This window comes from Zeus faber (assembly GCF_960531495.2).
Source record: "Zeus faber genome assembly, chromosome: 6".
NCBI classification, from domain to species: Eukaryota; Metazoa; Chordata; class Actinopteri; order Zeiformes; family Zeidae; genus Zeus; species Zeus faber.
Window position 1 is genome coordinate 24553842 of NC_137201.1, and position 27912 is coordinate 24581753.

The 27912-nt window shown below is 42.9% G+C and overlaps 1 protein-coding gene across 2 annotated transcripts in view; it reads right to left on the reverse strand.

Moving 5' to 3' along the window:
- Nucleotides 1–3229: 3229 nt before the first annotated feature.
- The window catches only part of ptdss2 (phosphatidylserine synthase 2), a gene marked incomplete at its 3' end in the record, with an annotated part of 30617 nt that continues 5934 nt past the window's right edge, over nt 3230–27912 (reverse strand). The window contains exons 4-14 of one of the 2 annotated variants that reach the window (XM_080003131.1): nt 23834–23916; nt 18118–18185; nt 15513–15647; nt 15001–15051; nt 14439–14552; nt 13678–13796; nt 13034–13148; nt 8576–8721; nt 5886–6071; nt 5091–5113; nt 3271–3377 (exon numbers count right to left, since the gene is read on the reverse strand). In XM_080003131.1, the coding sequence (XP_079859257.1) occupies nt 5092–5113; nt 5886–6071; nt 8576–8721; nt 13034–13148; nt 13678–13796; nt 14439–14552; nt 15001–15051; nt 15513–15647; nt 18118–18185; nt 23834–23916 (1039 nt within the window). Of the gene's footprint in view, nt 3378–5090; nt 5114–5885; nt 6072–8575; nt 8722–13033; nt 13149–13677; nt 13797–14438; nt 14553–15000; nt 15052–15512; nt 15648–18117; nt 18186–23833; nt 23917–27912 lie in introns of both variants that reach the window. The other variant, XM_080003130.1, reaches the window with a different exon arrangement.

Sequence of the window (27912 nt, forward strand, 5' to 3'; positions counted from 1 at the left end):
TAATCTCTATATATTAAGTAACGTTATATAATTTCTAATATTTACAAATTATTTTTAGTCAGGGATACAAGAATGTCTCAACCGTGCAGCTCGTAAAGGATCCTTATGATCTATGATCCAATTCAACCTCAAGGTGCAGTCATTACCGCAGCCTGTCAATACTCAACATGGCTACAAGGATCACAGACAATTATTTTAATTGTTTGTTTTAGCTAATTTTATTGAAAACAATATAAAATGTGGTACAGCAGCATTTACTTTTTTTGTTTACCATCCATAACATTCACATTTACTCAAACCAAGTTAAAAAAAAAGAAAAGGTTCTTCAGCAATTTGGCCTTGGTCTCAAACGATAGGACCGCTTGGTTCGTGTGACACATACCGCCCGTTGTGGCCGCACGAGGATCTGCACTGAACCAGCAGCAGAGCACAACTCTGCCATAAAGTTTGGACTTTCTTTCCTGAATTTACTGTTACTCTTATCTACAATCAACCATTTTGCTTTATCACTCGTTAATATATTTCAATGTATAGATAGATGGGTTTCACAAACCCCAGTGAACCCCCCCCCCTATCGACAAATCATACAATTCTAAATCCTCAAGAAACAAATGACACAGCACAGGATAACTAGTACATACTTCCAACACATTAGCTAGTCAGGTACTTGGTTTGTTTTTCAGTTTTCTCAAGTATTATTCAAAGAAAGGGGCAATTATGCATGTAATAAACGACTACACCATATTAAGACAGCGTTATTTCCTTGGGCCAGAGTACAAGCGTCACAAAAACGGACCACGGGCGGTTCTATCGCCGTGCCGACAACACCCTAACCCTCCCAGAAGAGCCCGTCACGCCATCGAACATGGTGAACCGGCTGAAAAGTGTACAATTTGGACAAACCAAAGGGTGAGCTCCGCTCTCCGTACGATTACATTCACTGGGAGATCCGAGCGGTGGTGTTCAGCGTAGCCACGAGAGGTCGCGTACTGACAGGACACTGGGAAGCGGAGACGAAGCCCATCCACCGACCTAAACAACTTCACCCACAGCGAGAGGACCGAGCCGCTGGGCCTGCCGGGGTCTTTGGGAATATGCCTTTTTTTTTTTAAAGTCAATAAAGCAGGTAAGTTATGCAGACATCAAATCAATGCAGATATCGGACACTCATCAATGGAAACATACATATATTTTTTTTAATTGTCCATGTCATCTTTTCATTGCGTGAAGTACGGTCCTTGAGATCAACATTTTATCCCACAGAAGAATCTTAATTTAATAGTGAAAACATCCAGACTTTTTTTTTTTTTTTAAACAACTATATTCAGGCTATTTCCACGTGGTCGTTTTTTTTTTTTGTTTTTTTTGTTTGTTTTTTTTTAAATTACAGTCTGTTGTGAAGCTGTCGGAAATCCGGCGCGTGGACCTCGTTCTGACACCGCGTCCCATCCTTCCCGGTTACAGAAGTTATTTGGTTTCGTCCGCTCGAGCCGCCGTTAACGGCGGCACGAACAAGGACAGACGGATTCGGAGGTCTGAACATTGCTGTCGAGTGAAGCGCGTGAAGTAAGACCAGAGCTTTTCTTCAGAGGCTCATTTGGCTTCGGCGGGAATGTTTTTTTTTTTTTTTTTTTTTTCCTTTCTTTGATTTTCGACTGATCGCAGCTCCTTCCAGACCTTGGACGTGTGGCCAGAACCTTCGTGGCATTCCCTCTGCCTCACGATGCCTTTTCCTTCACAGAGCACACGTTGTCGGGCTTATTTAAAGTCGGTTCTTTCACGCGTAACGAACATAAAGTATTGCTAAAATTCCGAAGACCTCCCAAAACTTTGACGCTTAAAAAAAGGCTCAGAATGTAGATTAGTGTTCCCGCTCTGGCCTGATGCGGGGCCCGAGCCTTGTGAACCGTCTCGTCAAGCTGGGAATCGTTCAGAGCGCGGGGGTGATTGTCCTGGATTTCCCGCGACAAAAGGCACGCCCCAACGCCGGCTAGTGTTCACGGCCCGTATACCAGGTTCCTTAAAGTAACGACAAAAGCGACACAAAAAACACTTTCCGGAGAGACGCCCCACTCCACGTTTGCTACACCGCCGCCACCACACCTCCACTTCGGGTCCTTTGATTTGATTTCGACAAACACACCGCGTGGCGGCTCTGGGGCCGGTCCCGTCTTGACGATGGGAGGCGTGGAGGCGGCGAGAGAGGACCCATGAAAGACGCATCGGGAGACGCTGAGGATTCTGGGAAGTCTGAAAACCCCATTTTTCGGGGTAAATGAACGAGCGACACCGTCCCCTCCGTGGAAACGGAAACGAAGAGCTCAGGACCAATCGATTACCGCTGAAAATGTGATGGAAGATATCAATGAAACAAAACATTGGTTCGGCCCTCATCCGTTGTTAGTTTCTCTCCGTTCTCGGAAGGAATCTACGACGTCCGTCTTTCGGCCGCGTCTCGGTACAAGTTCCAGATTACGTGTCGGATGGGGAACATAACCGTGAGCTCGTTTCCCCGCTCGCCGGTGACAGAAAATAGTTTGACGTAAGGGCTCAAAATCCAAGACTATTACTGAAGATTGCATAGCAGTGGACGAAAACAGACCATCTTTGTGTTCTTCCATTGGAAAAAAACCAAACAAACAAACAAAAGAAGAAAAAAAAACAAAAAACAGAAACACGGTAAAACGCTCTCTGGTCAGCTCTGCTGGTCTAAAAACACAATGAATAAACAAACAAACAAACAAACAAACAAAAAAAAAAAAAAAAAAAAAGATTACAGCACCAGACTCGGCCATTCTGCTAAAGCTCATCCCTGTCTCCACCGTTCTCCATCATTCTCCTCGAATTCAAATCTATCACTTTGCCTATTTTATTCAAAAACACAACTTCCCGCCAGAGCTCACATCCTATCGGCATAACTCATGACTTCAATTCAATGTATAAATAATAATAATAATAATAACAATAAAAAGAAACTTTTCCCAAGTAGAATACCCCCAAGAGTCCTTACTTAAAAATACGAGGTAAATCCCAATCGCCCCCTGCTGGTCATTCAGTGAATAGCGTTGAACAGTGAACACGCAGCGTTGGAATGACTCCAGTCAGACACCTCCACCCGTGACCATCTTCCACTTCCTGTGTAACCCTTCCCAAACCCGTTGAAATTAGAATCTAGTGACCCCCGCCCTCCCCCCTCCTGTGCACACCCGCCCCCCCACCCCCAACCCCATTAGGACTTCCTCTGCCGCACCGCCTCGGCGCTCCCGTTGAGCTTACTCCGCCCGGACGGCGTCGCCGCGCTGCCGTTGCCCGCAGGCCGTTCTCCGGGGACTTCCTGTTTCCGGCGCCGGGTCTCCTTGTAGCGCAGCGTGATGTCACTGCGGGGGGGGGGGGGGGGGGGGGGGGGGTGATAGAGAGGACGCTTTATTGCGCGTGCGCACACACACTCACACACTCTAAAGGTCCATCTGCATGCACACAAACACGTGCACATATTCCCTTGACCGTTTGGTTTTCAAATTTTGGGACGCCCACCGTGGAGAGGGACGGCTGCAATTATTACGCCATCGCTCGTTCGCCATGAGTTTCTTACGGGACTTACGACGATCGTTTTGTTGGGTCGCTAAATTCCAGAATCGCGTTTCCGTCCAAATTTAAGGGGAGCGTGCTCGAGCCAATCTATCGGCAACTCAATGAGAAGCGGGCGAGTTTCCATCAGTCGGGTGAAGGTAAATGAACAGTCTACATGAATTTTTATGTCCCAACGTTCAATGTCAATAAATGTCTCTACTTCAGAATGTGGATCATTTAATAGTCGTCATTTCAATGACGATTAATCATAAACTACAATTTCCTGATGGTGACATCCGACATTCTAGCTGTGACAGCCCCAAAACACTGATATTTCAAATAAACCACCTTATTTTGCGTATAAAAATATTTTTCATATAAACCTTATTGACTTATTTGCTGGTCAAATAGAGTCAGGAAGCAACGTTGTTCTACAGCTTTACTCCCAGTAAATATTATAAAAAAAACGATTCCATTCTTAATCTACTATGAAGAAATACCCACAGAGACGCACATCGAAATCGCCCAGAAATCCTTGGATTTCTGGGCGGTTGTTGTATCGACACCTGGTGTCAGTGCACCCGGGGCCTTCAAGGGGAGTTTTCATCTCAGTAAAATCTAAATTGGGGTGTGTGAGGCCGGCGCCGAGACACCTGAAGGAGAGGAGAGCAGTCCGACCTGGACACCCACGTCCAAAAACATGTCCAGGGAGATTGATTCTATCCCATGAACAACGCGCAGCTTGCCAGGAGCGCTGAAGGGCGGAGCATGACGGATCACGCTCGGTGCACAGTGTGTGTAGCGGGGAGGAGATCAGACGTTTCTTCCTCTGAAATGTGTGTTTTGTTCTCGGACGTGTTCCGGGCGTAACGGGAAGGAATATTTTCTTTGTGCCGGCCAAGATGCATTTCTGTGACGTGCAATGTGACGAGCCTATCCCCCTGCTTCCAAGACCTGTTGACAAACCATGACAATTCTTGGCAAGTGTTTCAGAAGCCACGGTGCATGCGCCGATGTCCCGGCTCCTTGGCGCGTTGCGACGCGGGGAGGATGGAGCACGGCGACTCGAAGGGGGAGTGTGAATGATGGTTGTGTGATGGGTGTGGGCATCCTCTGCTTTCTCCCGTGTGTGTGTGTGTGTGTGTGTGTGTGTGTGTGTGTGTGTACTGGTCTCCACAAGGACCGTGAGCGGTAAAACTAGACGAGAGACCGTGGATACGACGAGGATGACGGACGAAGATGGCTCCGTGGAAAGAGCAAGATCGAGGAGGAGGATGACGATGATGAGGATGTAAACCCAAGCACAGGAAGAAGAAAAAAGAAAAAAAGTGCCATGCAGGAAGATGGATCCACACGGAGAGGGCTCCATTTTGTACAGGATCCAAGAGATGACTCAATATTTAGTAATGCTTCCATGCAAGACTCTTGTCCTGTGCCACACAGGTAATGACAGATTTAACGGAAGGAAGCAACACACTGCGGAAGAGAGGGAGGGTGCCGAGCCTCTCTCTAGGACCTACCTCACTGGACATGGATATTACCGCTGAGCACGGAAGATGGGAGGAGGCAAGCAATTTTGGGAAGGCCGATGATAGGGAGGGAAGGGGGGGGAGAAGAACAGACAAAGATCTTAACATGCTGGGATTTGGGCAATACCTGCCCACGGCCAGGAGGGGGCAGTATTACACAAAAGCAAAACATGCCAAAAGAAACAAAGCCACTGCCATATGAAGTCACGAGGAAAATGAGAATCCGATAAAGGCCCCACTGTTTAAAAACCCTGCAAGATAGGAGCGTTATCGCATGAAGCTACATGACCCCTTTGGCTTTCAGGGAAGAAATTTATATAAATGTAATGTTTCGTCAAACATGGTCAACGATGAATGAAGTAATGCAGGACAGGTCCAATATTCATTGAAAATTAATCTCCTGATGAATTAAAAGTGGTTTCATTTTATTAATATATATATATAAAAGAAACATCAATGTATAGCTCCATGATACTACTGTGGTCATCACGTGACTTTGAGGGTTTCATAGACACAGCTTGCACAATTGTTCTGCGAGTACTTTGTCTGTGACTTTGCCTCAGATTGCAAATAGATTTTTATTTCCAAGACGCCTCTCCTTCATGTGACTTGAGCTGCATGGTGCCAGGTTTTCTGTTTGTCGGGATGGTTTTGAGTGGCTCCTGTGTGCTTCCATTTAAAATCCATATTCGTATCTCCCACTCGCGCTCTCAAAGCTTGTTATTTATAAAAACGCATTTGGATTCCAGGAGCCCCGATTTAAAAGTCTGTCTCCCTCTGGCTTACCGGATAAAGAATCGCCACATGGTCCAGGTGAGGATGAGGAGAATTCCCAGGAACCAACACTGGATGATGAAGAAGGGGATGGGGAGCATGATGGTGTTGGGGTCGTACTTGACCACTATGAGGAACTCTGTCACTGTGATGGCCGCCACCAGCCACGCCTGCTGGCCCAGCTTCTTATGGAACTTCCTGAAAGAGCGACCAGAACACAACATGAGTCAATGCAATCAATATTGTTTTGATATTACGATAACAGCCACGGGTCGTGTCTCCTGAAATGATGGCAATGGCATTGGATAGTAGTCTGATAAAAGGCTTAAGTAGGGTTCGGGTTAGGGTTAGTATCAGAAAACCTTGGATGCAAAAATCTGATCGTAAAAGCCTGATCAATACTAAAGAAAAGAAAGCATGTTCATGTCTCTAAGGCTACGTTCACGCTGCAGGTTAAAAAAAACAAAAAAAAAAAAAAAAAGCCCAAATCAATTTTCTTTGCGCGTATGTTTTCATAACAGTGTAAACAAGCACAAATCACATGGAATCTGATGTTTTAAATTCAGATTTTGGGCCGGCGTCTCCCCCTCACGCACGGAGGAAAATAAATACATTAAACAAATCTGCAATAAAAGAGTACCAGGTTGACACAAGAAAAAAAAAAAAAAAAAAAAAAAAAAAAGTACCCCTCTGTTACTAGAATAAACTTGGAATTCCGCCCCCGACGTCGGGATCGGCGAGCAGAGCCGCAGCCGCCCCCACTGCCCCAAGGCTTACAGGGTAAACGTAGCCTAATAGGAGCAATGGATTATATGAAGATTGTGTTCTAATGACCCAAAGCTGATATTTAATTGAATATCAGTACCCCGCATCATCCAACCCTAACACAGCACCCCGTTAAATATCCATAACCACAATACCCCCCCCCATAGCGGTGCAGCCCGTTCCACTTCTTTAGCGCTGATTGATCGGACCCGGCTGGGAGAGTTTTCTTATGTGTTTGTCTTTCAGTGGCAATCGCGTGGTGCAGGTCGCTGCAACGCCCGCGGACCCGACCGTGGACCCGACCGCGACCAAGAAACCCTGAGATGAATTACTGTCGATGTTTTATGTTCCCGTTTGGGCCAGCGAGCCTTTTTGTTTGTGCAAGCACAACGAACACACGCCATGCCAGCGCCCCGCTGCCAGAAGGACTATGTCTCCTTCTCCAAACCAGTACATGTATGTAGAGAATCCCGCAGCCGGAAAAAACCCGAACCGAACCCTCAGGGGAACAACGGGTGTTTGCAATCTGAAATGTTCGGCGGAATGACCCAAGAGAAAACATCGGCCTTAAAGAACTGTTCCTAAATCACTCCATATGGTTTAGTTGAACTAAACAGGCATATGTATGTCCTACATTATTTACTCACAGTTTGATCCATAAACATGAAATCATGACACTAAAATGTGTCCGAAAACAAACATCTGGTGATCTGAAAACGCTACAGTTGATAACTACGTTCAGCAAAGCCTGAAACGGATTTCACACAAAGACATTTTGACTGAAACGACATGGTAGATCCGAGAAACTCCCCGCCTGCTCCTTGGTTCATGTGAGGCCCGCAGCCACGTCCAAGGACTTCCAGAAAGGTCTTCATTGATGTGTACAAAATAACTTGCAAAATGAGCTTTTCTGCTGAAGTTCAGTTTGAAAGCACTTATAAAACCTGAACAGCAGCTGTTGAAGAGCTATAAGGTCACTCACATAAGCGCGGTTGCGAACTGTGAGAAGTGAAGAGGAACAGTTCCAATCTATAAAACATAGACCCCAATCTTGATTAATTTTGTATATTGCAATTCCTGAATGTTTTCCTTAAGTGTTATCTTATATGCCTTGAAAAAGCCCATAAAAACATCTTTGGTGAAAAGGTTTCCAGATAAATACGTTGACTTGTTGCATGCATGGTACAGTCCCGGGGGTGGGTGGGGAGTTAAAATCATAACCCATAAACAATAAGTGAATTTTTTTTAATATATATATATAAAAAATAGGCTTGGGCAATAAACAAGATTTTAAGTTGTGTGATACAGTTGGGTTTCATTCAATTACAATGAAAACATTGTGCACTTGTTTTGTTTAGAGAAACGGTGAACCTCTATGCAGGACTGCGGAGAACGGATGGCTTTGTGCCACTCCAACCAGTAAGTTACGAGTGGGCTTTATGCGACGCAACATAGGTGTGGAACGGATCTCAGCGCGAGAAATACTAGGTGTGGGGTGTGAACTGGCTGATATGCCAGAGTTTCACAGTCAAAGCATGACACTTGGCAGCTCTATGTAACAATTAGTGAAAAACATTTTTTGTATAATATAATTTTAGAAATGCATGTAATACCGTAGCCTGGAGCAGCAACATAAGCACCCGACCATCTGCGCCACGCGCGCCACCAAAGTCCAAATCCTCCATCTGCTTCCTCACTGATGCATACGTCCACATACATCCACTGTGTGCGCGCAAGTGAATGAGCATTGTCTGTGTGCTCTGCTGCTCCGTCCGCCGCTCCCCGTCGTCCTGTGGACGGACGGGCGGGCGATATTTAGATACTGTGAAAATATCGCATGTGGTGGCAAATATCGCGAATATCGGCCCAAGCCTATTTTGCAACGCCCCCACCCCGCAAATCCTCCACCGCGTAGGCGGGCGGCAGACGTTACTCACGGGTCGTCCATGAAGTCGTAGATCTCCCTCATGGCAACGCCTCCCACGTTGACAAAGAAGACGAGGCGGAGCAGCACCAAGTAGTGCTCTGGGGGCATCCACAGCACAAACTTCAGGTAGAACGTGTTGAGCTCGGCCAACAGGAACTGGGGAAAATTTTTTTTACGTTGTTTAGATAGAAGTTAAAAATCACATGAGGGCAGAAGGAGAGGGTTGAAAAAGCAAGAGCTTCTTTAATACTAAAAATGTCATTATTGAATTACTGCTAAAGTCAATGCCTCCTGGAAAATGCCAATGTGCTATCCTTGCAGAAAGATAAAAGTAAACGTAACCTCCTTCTTTGGGGTACTGATGATGTAAACCAAAATGACTACACAGCTGAGACCATATGTAGTCATTTCAAATAAAAATTGGACTTGGCCTTAGAAAGGGCACCAGGGTGCGACCAAAAATTTGCCAAGTGCAACTAAACATTTTCATTGGTCATAAGTCCATAAGTTTCATAAAGCCGACCTACAGGAACGAGTCTTCACGATCGCGATTCTCTCAAATTATTGTGACAAGTCTAATAAGTTTTTAGCTGATACTATGCTCATGTACTCATAAAAATGCTCCGATAGTCAAACCCGATACCAAGGTACTGTAACATAGTTGACGCTCAAAAAAAAGAGAGTGAAAGAAGAAAATATAGGCTGTTTGGAAGGTAAACGAAGGTAAACTTCAAGGTAAACGAAGATAAAAATACTACAGAATCTGCTCAGCCACAACAATATTCCAAAATTGTGCAGAATGCATATCTATCGCTGTCACTACAGCGGAACATTTGCTCTGGTGCACGAGCTCTGCTGGTGATGAAAGGTTTGATTTTTTATTTTATTTTTTAAGACTGTTCTTGACGACCAACTCAGTAAAACGACTCGTTCAATTTGATTCAGTTGGTTTAATGCATGGTGAGCAAAGGAGGACTTCCCGGGAACGTGAGTACGAAGTCATTTAGGTCGGTCATTTATTATTATTATTATTATTATTTTTTGCAATCATTGTAATTTATTTTGGAATGTCAAGTACCATATAAATATAAAATAAAAGATACACGATCAGCTGCAACATTAAAACCACTGACAGGTGAAGTGAATAACATTGCTCATCTGGTTCCAGTGGCACCTGTCAAGGGGTGGGATATATTAGGCAGCAAGTGAACAGTCAGTTGTTGAAGTCGAAGTGTTGGAAGCAGGAAAAATGGTCAAGCGTAAGGATCTGAGCCACTTTGACAAGGACCAAATTGTGACGGCTAGACGACTGGGTCAGTGTGGTCTTGTGGGGTGTTCCCGGGAGGTGTTCTATGCAGTGGTTAGTACCTATCAAAAGTGGTCCAAGGAAGAACAACCGGTGAACTGGTGACAGGGTCATGGGCGCCAATGGGCTCACTGATGCGCGGTGGGAGCAAAGTCTAGCCCGTCTGGTTCGATCCACAGAAGAGCTACTGTAGCAAAAATTGGTGAAAAGGTTAATGCTGCTATGTTAGAAAGGTGTCAGAACACACAGTGCATCGCAGCTTGATGTGTATGGGGCAATGTAGCCTCAGACCGGTCAGAGTGTCCACGCTGACCCCTGTCCACTGCCAAAAGGGGGGGGGACGGTAGCTCAGGAGGTAGAGCTGGTCGTCTAGTAATCTAATGGTTGCTGGTTCGATCCCAGGCTCCTCCTGCTATCATGCTGTAGTGTCCTTGAGCAAGACACTTAACCCCTCATTGCTCCTGATGGCTGCGTCCGTCGGTGTTTGAATAATTGTAAGTCGCTTTGGATAAAAGCGTCTGCTAAATGACGAAATGTATAATGTAATGTAAAAGCGCAATGGACAATGGACACTTGAGCGTCAGAACTGGACCATGGAGCAATGGAAGAAGCTGCCTGGTCTGATGACTCACATTTTCTTCTACATCAAGTGGATGGGCAGGGTTAGAGTACAATCCAATGGAGGATCTGTGGGATGTGCTGGAACAACAAGCCCGATCCATGGGGGCCCCACCTCACAAGTCACAAGACCAAGAAACATTCTATTTACTATAAAAAAAACTTTTAAACTTTTTTTGGCGGTACGAGGGGGGGCTACACAATATTAGTGGGTATTAGTGGTGGTTTTGATGTTGTGGCTGATTGGTGAATATTCACACCACAAAGTGGAAGAGATTTTCATTTGAAGTTTGAACTGGACATTTCCATGTTAGTTATATGTTGTGTCCAAGTAAAACTCAGTGAGAGTTACAGGTCGCATTATACTGAATCTTGGTGGTCCTACTTTCTCTTTTACTGGAACTCAGTGACCACTCCATGTTGTATTTTATTTTACTGAAACTAAGGGACAGTTTCATGTTATATTGACCGATAGTGGATAATGAACAATAATGAACACACATTGTTGACAATCTCACAATTGTGGTAACTGAAAATTGCAGTGTTTTTCAAAGTACTCGTATTGGTACTCGGTATCGGCAAGTACCCAATTCGTACTCGGGTCTGAAAAACAAAATGGTATCGGTGCATCCCTAGCAACACTGCCTGTGCCAGTTCATTGGGGGGGAGATTGCCGGCAATTTGAAGTCGTGGATTCAACGTGAGTTATTTATTTATCTATTTGAGTTTGTCGAGCACTTTAAACATCATCGCTTTTTAAGTACATTTTTTATACAATTGATATTATCGTGATTTCTTATTGAGTGTGCTGTTATTTAAATAAAGAAAAACATTTATCTGCACCTTTATTCCTGTTTAAAATCATTTACATAATGTGTTAAGAAATCACCAATGTGTAACGAACAGACAAAAAAGGTAACGCTTAAAATGTATTATTGCTGCGCCAAAAGGCACAGTGCAAAATTGTGGGTGTACCTAAATGATGTGCTGGTGCATCTAAATGAAAAGGTTGGGCGCATCACTGCCACTGATGTAAAAAGTTAATCCGGAGGCCTGGACTACAGACAAAAGTTAAAAGAATTTGATGAAAACCAGCGCACTTTGTGATCACAAGATAGTCGCAGACATCCCGCGGGATACGGTTACTTGTAGCATGATCAATTGACTTGAAATGTCTGAAATTTACAAAGAACATCATAAGCCCCTTTCCTGCTTGAACTGAAAGCTGTAAATCTAACTGGCAATGTTCCCTAGTGGTGTCATGTGGGAAAAGGAGCCGGTGTCCATGTTCCGTAAAATTTGCTCCAATAATCGCTCCACTCTCGACCTCGAATCAATTACGGGAAAATGCAGGTATGGCTGTGAATTGAAATGTGCGGCAATGGAAGCAGTAATACTGCCGTAAACTAGGGGTGGAGCAGAATCCAAATAACGCACAAATAGCGGGTTTTTACGAATATTTATTTTGTACAAATATAAAACAATGGTGAGTCAGATCCGAACCGTGGCCCTCGGCTGCAAAGATGAGAAACTGAAACACCACCGGTCTCTACGGAGACAGGTCTTAATATTCTTACTTATTTTTTATTTTTTTACTTCTTTAAAATCCCACTAGACCCTTAGACATGTAATTTTAGAGTTCGGGGTGCAGTGCGGGGACATCGGGCACAAGAGCCTCGCTTGCCCGCCGGCTGCACCGGAGCGCGGAGCCGGAGTGAATGAGTGGACAGGGGGAGGTAGAACGGGTGGAGAACAGGTGGAGGCAGAGAGTGTAGGACAGGTTGAAAATGATCACACTGATTTAATAACATTGGGTTTGGGTTATTGGGTCCAGGGACGGGGGCTCTGGGGCCTTATTGATGGAGGTAACTGAGTCCGTCTGGGAGGGGCAGGCAGGGAGACGGGAAGCGAAGCGCTACTCTCTGAGAGCCAGCAGAAAAATAAAAATAAAAAAGATTCAGATTGTGCATCCGTTGCAGACAGATTGTTCAAACGATTGCATCTACACCGGACATTAAGTACTAACCCTCACCCATTATGTTCTGTATCTGTAACAGTCATCTAACGTGGGAGTCCATACGGAGCTTCTCCATCAAGGATGCCAATGTGGGAATCAATACCTACAGTCTTTGCCGGATATTTCTTTATCCAGCAATGTTATAGATTCCATTTGGGAAAGGAGCTTTATTTACAAGCAGCAGCAGCACAGGGTATCATCAGAGAGACAAGGAGAAAGGGCCTGCCACTGATATCCCACCCAATTATTGTACTCATAATTACAAGTATACATGGTGCTTTATCTTGTTTCCGGACGGATTTAAGCTGCTATTTCGGGACTTTTTGAGGAGAAGGAGATGAAAGCCATTCAAATTGAAACCATCTGCTAAATGCCCACAGTGACGTGGCGAGTCTGCTTTTATTTATAACCTACCGGTTTTATTTCCGCTTGCTTTTTCCTATCATTAGCCACAGCGTTGACCCAATTCCCCCCTTATGAGTGCAAAATAGTCATAGCCTTAAACTGGAAGTGAGAATATGTTCTACCATGAAGATGATCCCCAGCACCGCCAGCCAGCGTCGCAGATTGGAGGCCGGCTTCCACTCAAACTTCACCCAGCTGTACGGAGTGAACTGGAAGGCTATCCGCTTGATCTTCCCCCTTGGAAGGACCGGGGAGAGAACAGGTTAAATGTGATCACCCGTGCGTCTCTGATTTGAAAAAAATAAAAATAAAAAATAAAAATATATAAAAACAACTTCATTTGGGAAAAAAATAAATTAAATTAAAAAAACTCCACAAACTAGAATATATTAAAAAGACAATTCTGGAATGTACTGTATGTGAACTATACATCAAAAGTGATTTCTTCCTTCAAGGTATCACAAGAGTTAAGTTTAAAAGAAATACATTTTTAATTCGATCAAAGACTCATTTTTGGACAAATAATATTTATCTTATTCAATAAAGTAATGCAGGTAAGTACTACACATTTGGTACAGGACAAATGTAAGTATTAGGCAGAAATAGGGCAGGTTATGAACTCGAAGATTCTATGAACTGACTCATTTTTGACAACAAAAGAAAATGAATAAGGTGTTTCTATTGAAATAAAGACCTCATAAATTCAAACATAAGAAGAAAGGACCTGCCGACACCCTGTCTGGGGACAGCGAGCATGGCGTCTTACTTGTATGTTGGAATGTTCCAGAGGCCTTGCCACTGGTATGGCTTCATGGACAGCCAGCCCAGGGTCTTCATCCCACAGTAGATCCCCAGACTGTTGCACACCAACACATCCATAATCCACTTCAGGGAGGCGAGTTGGAAGGAATGAAACGAGCGAGAAAAATATATTTTGGTCAAAAACAATTCATTAAGGCACTTTGAGGTATTTCTACAGCTGGCCCAGCCCTTGCCCAACCCTAGCAGGCATCGGAAACGAGGGCCATTACAATTGATCTCATTGTCGCAACTATTTGAGCTTGTTGCAACCATTTTAATAATTATAAACATTTTCCATCCACGATGTTGAGGAACTCTTAAACCAATGGTAGAAATATCACAATAAACTGCATTTGAATGAGGCGTTTCATCAGTTGGATTGGAGCCAAATTTAAGGCCTCCCCAATTTCAACGTTCCAATATTCCAATACCAGTAAACGGCTGCTCTACAATAGTTAGACAGGTGTCATGACATGATGACTTATCGACAATACATTTTCAACAAAAACGCCGTGATTGTGACCAATTGAAACGAGTAAAATGGAAAACGATACTGATGCCCTTCCAGGGAGTCGACTGTGTTCTCTTCCCCTTGAATTTGCATGGACAGATGGAGACGCTATCGTGTGAAAGTAGCCTCCCAAACATTCTTTAAATCAATCCTCATTGCAACAGTTGGTGGGAGGGCGGCGCCCGGCCACGGGGAGAGGTGTGCCGTGCACCTACGTGGTCCCACCAGCACTCGGAGAAGTTGGGCAGCTGGTGCTCGAGGCTGTACTCCAGGAACTCGAACATGACGCTGATTATCATGCACATCCACCAGTCCCGAATCATCAGAGTCTGGGCGGAGGGAGGGCGGGAAGGGAGGGATGGCAAAAGAAGGGAAGGGGAGGAAGGGAGGCGGGAGATAGAGGGGACATATGAGAAAAATCGAATCAAAAGGTCTTTCTTTGTTTTTCGTTTTAAGTTGCTACTAGTCCATCTCGTCCAAACATACTTTTGACTACAGTGTAGCTTGGTGAGAGATTAGGATTTTGTTTTATTTGACAATAAAGTACAAAGTACAGCCCTGCGTGAACCATTCCAATGTTGCAATGCCACAATGATTGACAGCCTACAATCTTTGAATAAGAGGGACTATTTGACCCGTGTCAAATAGTTGCTAAATGGGAAATATAGTCCGACTCTATTTATCTTGCACTCCCCTGGTGCAGGCTCAGTATTATGCAATCACTGGATGGAACCAAAAAACACCAGCGCTAGGCTGCTTCACTGCAGCCAGTCCTACCTTGATGTACCAACCGAGGAAATGAGCCGGAACAAAGCCATCCATCTTGTCCTGAAGAGACAAAAAAAACAAAAAAAAACGTGTTTGGATTTCAAACAGAGATAAATTATGATTTGCTGCCATTCAGTCCTGTCAGGATATTAAAGTTCTGCAAATTAATATCAAACTCTTATTATGTGGTTGAGAAAGAAGAGACTATTATTACTAGATTATTTTGGACACAAGATAAGAGGGTGGTATTATTTTCCACTCCAAATTTCATTAACCTTGAGCCGAGAGCAATATTATTAAATACAGCTCACGCCGCAAGGTTTTATAGATATATTCATTTGCCGATAAGTGGATGGAGCGGTGATTTATGCGACACGCGTGGGGATCTTTTGGGAACGTCTGATGTCATCTCACATTTGAAATGTTCAGGTAAACGCCTCTTCTTTCGCTTGAGTTAACAAACTTTACTTGTGATCCGTGCTCTAATTTGACACCAGCAGGAGGATCTTCAGACGTCTCACCCAGATGTTGTGGAAGGGGTCTGTGGTATTCCCTGGATCATACATCAGGCAGTTGCCCCCGTAGTCCCTCTCCGGGAGCGGCACGCCAAGCTTGGGATCGATGAACTTCATGAACTGCCGGCCGTCATGAACCGTCTGCGTTAAAGGGGATTGGGAAGGAAGCAAAAATCTGTAAACAAAATCCATGATCGTTCAAGTAGATTTGTATTTCGATATAGAATATAACGCGGATATTATACCGCAGCCGCTTCTAAACTGTTTAGGCAGTAGAGTCCATCGGATGCAGAGGGTAGATGTTGTAGACCGGCCCCCTTCGTGTCCTTTTTTTAATCAAACTGAGGAAGCACAGAGGCTTTTTTGGAGTTCCAGATATAGAACTGCACGGAAAATACCAGAGCCTGACCCAAATCCTTCCGTTTTATTTATTTATTTATTAAATGGTGTGCCGCTGAGAAGCCCCTTGGGATGGCTTGACATGGTTTGTCCATATGGAGATCACTTGACTTCGCAGGAAACAAGTTCATGGGTAACGGATTCTTTATTTACCCTTAGATTTGTGGTATGAGTTGCGATAGCGAGACACACACACACACACACACACACACACACACACACACACACACACACACACACACACACACACACACACACACACACACACACACACACACACACACACACACACACACACACACACACACACACACACACACAATATTGTGTATCTCCCCCTCGTGCTGCTAAAACAGCTGTGACCCGTGGAGGCCTGGACTCCCCAAGACCTCTGAAGGTGTCCTGTGGTATCTGGCACCAAGACGTTAGCAGCAGATCCTTTAAGTCCTGGAAGTTGAGAGGTGGGGCCCCCATGGATCGGGCTTGTTGTTCCAGCACTTCCCACAGAGGCTCCATCAGATTGGACCCTAACCCCACCCATGCACATGATGTAGAAGAAAATGTGATTCATCAGACCAGGCCACCTTCTTCCATTGCTCCATGGTCCAGTTCTGACGCTCACGTTTCCATTATAAGTGTTTTTGGTGGTGGACAGGGGTCAGCATGGACACTCTGACCGGTCTGCAGCTACACAGCCCCATACAAAGCAAGCTGTGATGCACTGTGTGTTCTGACACCTTTCTATCATAGTGGCCTTAACTTTTTCAGCTATTTGTGCTACAGTAGCTCTTCTGTGGGATCAGACCAGACGGGCTTGACTTTGCTAAAATGTACTAAAACGTAACCAATAAGGTTGAAATTTGTCTGGTAAAATAAATTATTTTCGGACACCGGACCAGGTTTTTACGACAGTGGTGTAAAAGTGAAGGGTGCAATAGAAATAAAGGTGATTATGATGATTATTATTATTATTATGATGATGATTATTATAATTATTATTACTACTCTGACAGTATTTCTCTTTACTTTTTTCGTTACAAAGTGATGCAGGTACCTTACAAGAATCAGTTACAGTAGGTTGTCGGGTACAAAATGGATAAACTCTAAGCAAAATAAGCACATACAAATAATAAATGCTAAATAGATAATTGTTAAAGGGCCCAAAAATAAATAATTAATTTTAAATGCCAATACTGTTTAATACACAGTCTACATTGGACGTGTCCATCGGGGTTTTAGTAAGAGCTCGCTTAGTCAGGCTTCAAAATGTGCAGTAAGGCCCAAAACTCTACTCACTGATCACAAACGATTTGCCTACGCCGTCCAGTGAGACGCTGGCATTATAGTGGAATACTATCTCTTCTCAGACTCAAGACTCCTCCACCACAGACACATTGTCCTCTACATTTGACTCACCCTTCTCTAGTAGTGGCCCTCTGTCCTACACTGGCCAACTATTCTGTAGTGGGGGTCATTCTCAAACAATGAGTCACCACAGGACACCAGCTCCTACACACTGTTTGCCTTGCTGTAAAAAAGCTTTCCCCTCAATTTTAAACTGTAAATAGTTCATTCTTTACTCTATGGGTCTCCGGCTGTACTGACTCAACAGCAAGAACAAAAGCGGCCATATTTTATCAGTGGGGACGGACAGCTTGGGGCACATTTTATCTTTCCTGTTAGCCTAAATGAATGCACGGCTACCGCCCCGCACGCGTGTATCTTTTATATCGGAGCTATACCTTTTTATATTGAAGTAAGAACAAAGATTGTTTTCCCACTGAGCTGGGATTTGGTTTGCATCAAACTTGGAATTACTTTAAAAAGAAATTTGGATACAATTGGACCTGATGGTGTACAGATTTATTTTTCTGTGATTGACTGAGGGACTGGATTCAATGTTATTGTAAACTGAGATTGGGACTCTGGGGCATCCAAACATCAAAATATATTCTTTGCACTTCAAATGCTGTGCAGTGGTGCTGTCCCCGCTGCCTGAGGGGGACAACACCACATTTGGGGGTTTTTGCATTAATGCAATTTTTGTGGTGCTGTATGTCATGACATATTTAATGACATGAACGTAAATGTGTGCATCCTTTACGAGGTTGACTTTTACCACAGACTCGTAAATCTGACACCTTCTTTAACGTCTCAATAGAAACCCGAGTGTGCACCTGCATTAATCACTCTCTCTGGTCAGTGCACTCACCTGGAACAGGATGAAGATGAGGAAGAGTTCGTAGACCACAGTGACGCAAAGCCAGAACCGCCAGTATGCTTTACAGATGGAGGGGGGGGAGAAATAGAGCATTTTATGTTTTAAACTTATTAAATTATCCATCTACACAGAAGCAGTAATCATAGAAACTTACATTGTCCTCAGAGACACAAACACGCACACACACACGCACACGCTCCGCCGAGGCCTCTCGCAATTCCTGTATCCAACAGCAACCACTATCCTGGCAGCGGCGGGTCCCGAGAGCTTACATCCTTCATTGGAAACACGCAATCTCACCGCCGTCGAATCTGGGAAGCACTTAGCTCTCCACACACCACGGGGAATTGAAACAACACGCCGCTCTGCTGTTTTAACTGGACCGAATTTACATTTAGACTCTGCTGCGAATTATCGCAGTCTTGTTCCAGGTGAGCGCGTTGATATAAGGCCTCTCCTCACGCCGGGCTATTAAAGGGACACAATTATCATTAACTTAAACAGACGCTGCTCTGAAGGGCTCGGCTGTCCTGGTGCCCTTCGTTGCGTCTCTGCCGTTGGCTGTAGTGAGATTAATTAGGGAAAGAAACTTGGCTGAACTCCTATAGATACACACAAACAACATCCCGATACAAAAGAGGACATAAGTGGACACGACAGCCACAGGGATTTTATTAAAACTGGTTTGACCATAAGAACAGTGTAAGACCAAGTTCAGAACGTCAGAACGATTGTAAGCATTGGAACATAAATGACACAATTAAGGAGGCTCATTTAGAATTTATTTTCTGACCGATTGTTGACCCTAGTTAACAGATCATTAACCGTTATCAAGCAATATCAAAATATTAGACCCCTTTTTTCTAACGGGACCTTACAAATTAGAATTGTAAATAAGGGGGTGTGAACGAGGCTCTCCATGCACCCTGATCGTGGCGAGCCAGTGGAGCCGTTCCACGTTTGGAGACCATTCCCCCAAATAAAACGACTAAAAACAGTGTTCTAGTTGTTTTATTTGGAGGAATGTGAGCCCCGTTCCTCCGCGCGTGCCCCCTCCTCCCCCACCGTTGAATATTCGCATTGAACAGCCCCATCCGAGCAGTTGATAATCGGGACACACATGAAACAAATCCCCCCGTATGTTTAATGGACTGTCCCTCCCGGAGACAAGCGGAGCAACTGCAAAGTTCTGTTTCTCCGGACGGCGGATGACAACTAAACAATGATGATTGTGTTTGTATTTCATATCACTCCTTTAACTTTCAACAGCAAAAAATGACCTCAACCCCGCGGTGACGTCACATGACCGCAGTATTGCAGTAATTGCAACAGCCCTAGTTGCAGGTGTCGCCGCTATGAGTTGTATTTAAGAAATAGATTGTATAGCCTTGCCCCCCCCCCCCCCCCTTTACCATGCAACAAACTTTTTTATTTACATTCTTTATTTGTAATATATTCTTTTAAACTGTTTAACTGGTAGTATTAATCAGGCAGAATTCTTATTGTAGGTTAATGGTTAAAAGGTTAATTATTAACATCCCGAGACAACGCTTGCTAAGCTGTCCATAAATAAGAACCTGTCAACGTCAAAGACTAACTTGTAAGTTTAATATATTTTCTCTTATTAAATCAAAGTCAATTAACTAAACGTCGGGCGACGCTCCCGGGCGTTGACCCAGAGGGAAGCGTGCGTTGGAAACCTGAAAATCACAAAACCTCGTTGCCTTGGCAACAACCCACATGGCAGTTTCAAGCATCATTCAGTTGGCCTGTTGCTACGGAGTGAACCCACTTGGCTGGCTCAACAGGTCAGGGATCAGGCCTCACACACACACACACACACACACACACACACACACACACACACACACACACACACACACACACACACACACACACACACACACACACACACACACACACACACACACACACACACACACACACACACACACCCCCCTTTTGTCTTTGTTCCTCATACAAGTGCAGACTATTTTCTTGCCTGGAAACTTCCCTCCTCCATGGACAGCCAAGGACATCAATTTGTTTCTCCTGTATCCTCCTCTGTTCCTTCCCATGTCCCAGTTTCTGACGCACAAACCAACGCATCTGTGTGTGTGTGTGTGTGTGTGTGTGTGTATGTGTGTGTTTTGGTGAACTTTGGAGTTGGTTGTTTATGTGATGCGTGCGTGCCTGTTTGTAATGTGTGACATTTACATCGACTCCAAGCTCAGACAGTGAACCAGAAATACCAACACGCTTGAGACTTAAAGGGATAATCAGCTCAATGAGTTGAGGACATTCCAGAGAATCCTTAGTGAAAGACAAGTCTTCCTTTACAGGGCACAGCACATTGACAAAAAAGCTGAGAGCTGAGCCCAAGCAAGAAATAAATAAAAAATACAAAAAACAATACTATCACAAATTAATCCAGTATGTTTTTAAACTTTTTTGGGTGGCTATATGCCCAACTAGATAGCCTGCTTTGCTATAGAGCAGTGGTTGTCAACGGGTGGTTCCAGATCCAGAACGGGGTGGCGGGTCGACTTCTAGGGGACTTCAGGGTCTATATATCCACTAGGGATGCAACGGTACATAGTATATTATCAAACCGTTTGGTCACCCCCTACGCTTCAATGTGGTTCAACGGTATCATGTGGTATTACGGTATCACGGTGGAAGTCCACCGGACGCATTGGCACTGCGTACGGACGTTCCGCGGCATGCGGTAAGTGCTGCTTCCTATTGAATGCACAGCTGCGCAGGCCACGTCAGCCTCGCAGGTTCCTTGCGGAACTGCGCGGCATTTCTCTATTCTCTCTTTTCTATTTTTGCGCGAGAGGTCTTTTTTTAATTTTATTTGTATTTTTCAACTGCGCCCAGCTACACAGCCTTTTCAATAGAAACACAAGATAAAACTACACAGAAATGTTTTAGTAAAGGGTGTAATCAATCAGGGTGTCCAGTCTGAAAATAACCCCCGGGACGGACGTGTCCCTTTTTATTACCAACTTCTCCACTCGCACCAGGTCGTGTCGGGTGGTTCATGAACGAGCAGGTTCTTTTGAACGGCTCATTTGTAGGAATGAAGGAAACCGAGTCTCGCTGGGTGATGAGTCGATGTTTTTTTGGTCAAGTTTTACAGTTTTATGTCATGGTGTTTGTTTAAGTTGCCGTCTCCTGCCACCAGCAAATGTTTCCCCCTCCATGTAAGAGATATTCTATGCTCCTCCCTCGCCGGGAGGTGCCCTGGCTGAAAAGGAGCCAAGGCACACACGCACTGGTCTGACTGTGAGGTTTTATTTCAACAAGTTATTTTACTATTATTATTTATGTGTGAAAAATACTGTTTATACCTGTTCTACACAAAGATAAATAACTATAGTACTTGTTTTTTGTTGTGAAACATTTTTAAAATATAACATACTGCATACATACATAACATACATACACAAATATTGACGAAAATTAATATTTGAATTATCCACTCTCCTGGACACATTCCCACCAATGAACCCTAACCCCCAACAGTCCTACACAGTGTTACACTAGCTATTTGTGGCAGACTACTATAAAAAACATTTTTACATTTTTACTTAACTTAAAAAAAAACAACAAAAAAACGTTTTTTCTGAAATATAAAAAGGTACCAAAACCATAGTTACCGTGGCCCCAAATCCGATACACATACAGAACCGTGAGCCCACTGTACCGTTGCATCCTTGATATCTATCTCTTGCAAAAATCTTACCAATCTTGGATTTCTTTTAAAGCTTACCAAATTCCCGGTACTGTACTTTCATTTTGGAACACCATTTCAAACTGTGGAGCGTGGCTCTCTTAGCCTCATTTCACAAACATCGGCAGACAAGCAGACTCAGTAGCCGTGACATTTGCTTCGCAGTATGTCCTAAAGTAGCAGCAACATAGCGCCAATCGTTCAGCGTAAAACACAGCACGCATCTGTCTTGTTTAGTCTTCTATCAACTGCAACTCTGCATCGAGATTCAGGCAATTATTACTTTAAAAAGCAACAGCGGCGGTAAAACTGTATTTCACTATGATGGTTAAATTTAGCAATTAATCGGCGGTTCACATGCGAGCAGATCCATACCACCACCACCACCACCACCACCACCACACAAAAGCAATGTGAACTACAGCAAAGCATCTCCACTCCGCTGTGTCTCCTGAAATCACTGGCACAACGGCCTCTGCTGGGAGGGCGCTGGTGTGTATGTAGTGTTAGGGGAGGCCAGGTGCCAGGTGACTTGTCTGGACCGCAAAAATGGTGAGAAACATTTTAACGTTCTAACTCCACAATTCAGTCGAATTCACTTGACAGGGACTTAAAGGATTGACTTTGGTCAAACTAGTTTAACTGGGCTGGGGGGTTGATGCCTTGTACCCGAGACAAATAAAGTTTCATGTTTTTATGTTAGCAGAATGTTTCGTCAGACTACAACTATTATTTCTATGACAAGAGACCTGGGAGAACGGGTTTGGATTCAACGGTGTTGACACGTCCTTCTAAGGGATAAAGTGGACCTAGCCCCTATCAGGAAATGCATCACACCTGCTTTCAACAAATCCAGAATTTCTCAATCATCCTACCGGTGCTTTCTATTTCATATTCAACCCTCTGCAGGGAGTTAAATCATCCAAAACTGCCATTTATGTGTGTGATGAAAACCACTCTCAGGGGCCGTGCCGGACCCACCTCCACAGGAACAACAAAGGATAAGCAATCAATATTCCATTACGGACCTAGATTCCACACCTGGGTCTCTCCTGGAGACAGCCTACTACGGAAAGGAGTAGATAAATTTTCAGTGTTCGCCTCCAAACAAGTCTTTACGCATGCTCAAGAGATTATTTATCAGGCCCCTAAATGCACGTGAAACCCATTTTCCTTTTCTGCAGTGCAACATCATCATCAAGATATTCCTGTCATGGGCCTCTGCACAGTTTAAAGTACATTTAAAGGTTATTCCAAAAGCTTTAGTTGACCAAAACCGAAGGGGAAATAAATAATAATAATAATAATAATAATAAAATAAAATAAAAAAATATATAAAATAATAATAATAATAATAATAATAATAATAATAATAATAATAATAATATACAAAAATATATAATAATAAAAATACAATAATAAAAATAAAAATAATAATAATAATAATAATAATAATAATAATAATAATAATAAAAGAGGGCTGCCCCAACTAAAGATTTTCCTACTTGCATCGGGGCATTTATAATACGATTTGGTTGTTGAAGAATGTGATTATGGGTTTGAAATGGCTCCTATAATATACGCAATATTTTTTTATAATATACGCAGTATTTATTTCGATTTTTAGACTAGTTGACTTCATGCAGCGCGCATGCTTGAAGGGAGCCGCTTGTTAATTACCAGCAAAAGCCGCTCATCGATAGCTATAATTATTCGTCTGAATATGTCGGAACAACCAGCAAGGAGACTGAACATTTATTTTTGTTAAAAATTGTTTCAAATTAAAAGCCCTCGAGCGTTTCATACACGGGTCCAGCCATATAGGTTTTAAGTTTAATTTGTACAAGGCGCAGCTCCCGGATAGTGAAAAAAAAAAAAAGAGACTACCCTGACCCAAAAACATCATCAGTATCTTGCAGTAAGTCTGTAAGAACTTCCAGATTATGCATATTTTATCGTTGGTCTTACCGGGATGAGGTCTGGTGAAGGGTCCATCCTTGGCTTGAGTCACTCCAAAACAGAGGAACACCAAGATGCTGGCCACAATGCCTCTAGATAAACAAACCAACATACACATCAGATGTACATTTCACTCACTATTTTTACCCTAATAAAAGTGGTGTATCCAAGTTTCTTATACAACCAATCCAACTATTTTCTTTTCCACAGTTCCCACAGTTAAAGGAACTGCCCACGCAAAAATATTACTTAATACACGCAGACTGAACCTGATACAAGATTGAAACCTGGATTTCTGGAGCTGCGGCCCACCTGCGTCGCTTGTTGCGTATACAACCCTTAAAACACACTGAATTGGGTTCTAGTACCATGGACTCAATACGTTTTGGGGGAAAAAAAAAAGAGGCTAATTTCATTAAACCTGACATGTTCAGTGGACCGAATACTTGAAGATTTCAACAGGTCATAGAGGCCGCTTGTATAACAACAGTAAACAAGACTGTAGCCAGCAGGAGGACAGTACAGAAAAACAGAAGTTCACAGTCCAAATAACCCGAAGGACTGTTTCGACAGAATTCTGAAGATTCCTTCTTCCTGACACTGAGCTCGGCGACCTGGTTGATTTAAACGAGAGGTTTTGTGGATGCACTGAGAGCCATCCCTGTTGTATGTCATTCATTACAAATGTAAGCCAGGAGACGAAGATACGATAAAGCTCTGGGCTTTAATGTGAAGACAGGGGTGAATACAAAATGTGAATGAGATGAGTCTGTGAGTGAGTGCATGTGAGCATGACTCGCATGCACATGATTCAAGTTCTCATATTAAGAGGGATGACTAGCCATGAAAATGAATTTGCTTGTTTTTTCTCCTCGTTTTATTTTTTTTACTATATTATAAAAAAAATGTACACCAAAATTTGTGGGTTTAAAAAAAACGGGTAAACCCACTAAAGTAGGCGATTCATGCCTTTCCCATTTCCAGGAGAAACGTCCCCCCCCCCCCCCCCCCCCCGGTGTGTCACATGCAACGTCACCAACACGCCGGAAAAGGGGCGTGTCATGGTTCCAGTATGATTGGGGGAAAAAACAGTAGAGGAGACAGTAACTTCAACAAAAAACAAGATAAAACTGTAAAACTTGGGCTCATCACCGAGCGAGACTCCGTTCCAAAAAAGAAAAAAAAAAGAGCCGTTCAAAATAATCAGATCGTTTGTATATCTACACTGTGTTGCAGGGTTTTTGGCACAGTGGGAAAGGGGTATAAGTCATTAAGAAAGTGAGTGCAGAAAGAGCGCTCTCTCTCTCTGTCGCTCGACATATGTTTACATTGACAAAGCAATTAAATTTAAAACAATAAGTGAAAAATATACCTGAAATGTATGAAATGTATAGTTAAATGTTGCAGTTGAAAATATATACAGATAAGCAGAGATTAACAAAAATAAAAATATAAAATTTCCACTCGACAACTGATGGGCGACAGTCGTTACAAGGTCTTTCACCAGGAGGAATCCCCCCACGAGTCTGTGGGTCTCCAAACTTCGTTTTTTCACAAAAACACGCAAGAATTGAAAGCGGAAATTACGTGATATGATGTGTGGCACAGGATTTTCAAATTTTTTTTTTATTCGCTTCCTGATTGTTTACGATATAAATAAATAAATAAACAAACAAATAAAAGCTGAATTTAAATAAAAACTATATTGAAAACCTAGAGAAAAAAAGTAAAACGGGTATGTTGTGTTTCCGTTTCCCCGTCCCCCCTTCTCGATAGTGAGTCATAAGGCTTTATTTATGGAACATTCCTTGTGCACTAAAACATCGCTTAGAGCATTGAAACCAGGACACACCTGTCCAACCAAGACCAGTCAGTTCATCCACTGTAACATGACACCGGCCAAAAGACGTAAGAGTAGATAAATAAAAGTGACAGCATGGCACTAAAAATCACTTTGCACTAAACACAAACGAAAGATAGTTAACCTTGATTATCTTAAAGCTGATTATCACACACAGACACAGACACACATAGCAATAACATACAGTGTTGTGTGTTATCGCTGTCTTGAACTAATATTCGCCTTATTAAAACAGGTTTAGCACCTATGGACCGGGTTAAAGAACGTTTTATAATAAAAATTGATCAAAATAATACAAATGGTTAAGTCAATTCTATTGTTTAATTTTCTGCATTGATAGAAACTGTTATATTGATAGCTTTGTTTGGAAGTTTTTCCCCCCATTCTCTACAGTTAAAATGCCACCGTAATCACAAATTCATTGAAATACTGAATTTCTGTATTTGTACACTGAAAAGTTGGGAATTCTAACTATGTAGAAAGTGTCAATACAGACTGATATGCTGTACAAATAATCATTCTAATCCACTGTTAGAAATTCAGGGCCTGAAATTGCTATTTGTTTTGTTAAACTACAAAAGGCAGTATTACAGACAAGACTAGAGCAATCATAATTCTTACAACTATCCAATCTATCTAATAATGCCAATAAATGGTTCTTCTGCAATAGGTGGACAATTTGATTTAAACCTTTTTTTTTTTTTTTTGCACTGACAGCTATGCAATTGTCAGACTATCGAGTGTTGATTCATCAAGAAAAACACTTGTTTCTCAATATATAACAATGAGTCCAGTCAAATTAAATCATTGAAAATAAAGGTTTTTTTTTGCAGTGCAATAAATACAAACAAAATTAAAAAACAAAAATAAAGAGCCGGCTCTTTTCAGTAAGCCGGATCATCAGGCACACTGAATAGAGACAAGCTTCTCAACACTACTGTAAGTGCGTGTGTCTTCTCCGGCCCCTGTCCGTTCTGCACGTTCTCCTCTAATCAGACTTGTTTTTTTTCCTAATTCTACTCATCATATCACAGCATCATGTTCCCTTTAACACTTTTTCTTTAAATTAGTAGAATGCACAAGCTGCAAACTCCGGCTCCTGGATCTCGACCGCCCATGTCAGACAATATTACCCACAGAAATATGGAGAGAATCACCAACCTGTTGGTGATTTTGAAGTTGTAGCCAAATCAGTGGTCTGTAGGGGTGCAACGGATCCAAAAAAAAACAAAAAAAAAAAACCTCACGGTTCAGATCGTATCACGGTTTTGGGCCCCGGATTGGCTCATTTTTCTCGGATCAGCAAAAAACAAAGAAAAAAAAAAGAAAGGGATAGCATATTTTGATTGTGTAATTGTTTGCGTAGAGAAAAATATCTACATCAAATTCTACACACACACACACACACACACACACACACACACACACACACACACACACACACACACACACACACACACACACACACACACACACACACACACACACACACACACACACACACACACACACTTTAAAATCTGTGCTGTGCATAAGTTTCTTGCATAAGTTACAATATTTACGTCTTAAAAAAAATATCTTTCTAAAGATATCGATATTTTATTAACATATTACCAGATATTTATTACCAGCTGTATATTTGTAATGTAGATTTTTAATATATTTAATGTAGATAGACGGTGACCCATCTGTACACAATCTTTTTTTTGTTTATCATTTAATTCTGAGCTGGGGTGCGGCTGGACATAGAGGAGTCCATTGGCTCTGCAGTGAGCAGCCACTCATCCTTGTGGTCCGGACCAGTTGTTAAGTGGTCCATCGCGTGGTCAGAACCAGTTGTTCAGTGGTCCGTCACGTGGTGCTAATCCACCGCACATCTCATCTCTCTACTTTTATACTGTATCCAGGCAGGCTCTAGCCTATGTGTAGTGCTTGTGGACGCTATATGGACCACTGGTCACTACCACTAGGGGTATGGAAGCTTGTGGTCCTCGTTGCTCCAGACCATTTGTTCAGTGGTCTGTGGAGTACTGCCTTTGTTGTCCGGACTAGTATCTGTCCATACATGTTTTGTGTAATTGTATTAAATTAATTTATGTAAGTTGATTTTATTCTATTAAAATATAACCATTCCACTGAAAGTTTAAGATATTTTGTTTTATTTTAAATCTGAACTATCTATCCATCAATGTATGTACAGTATGTATGTACTTATCTATCTATCTAT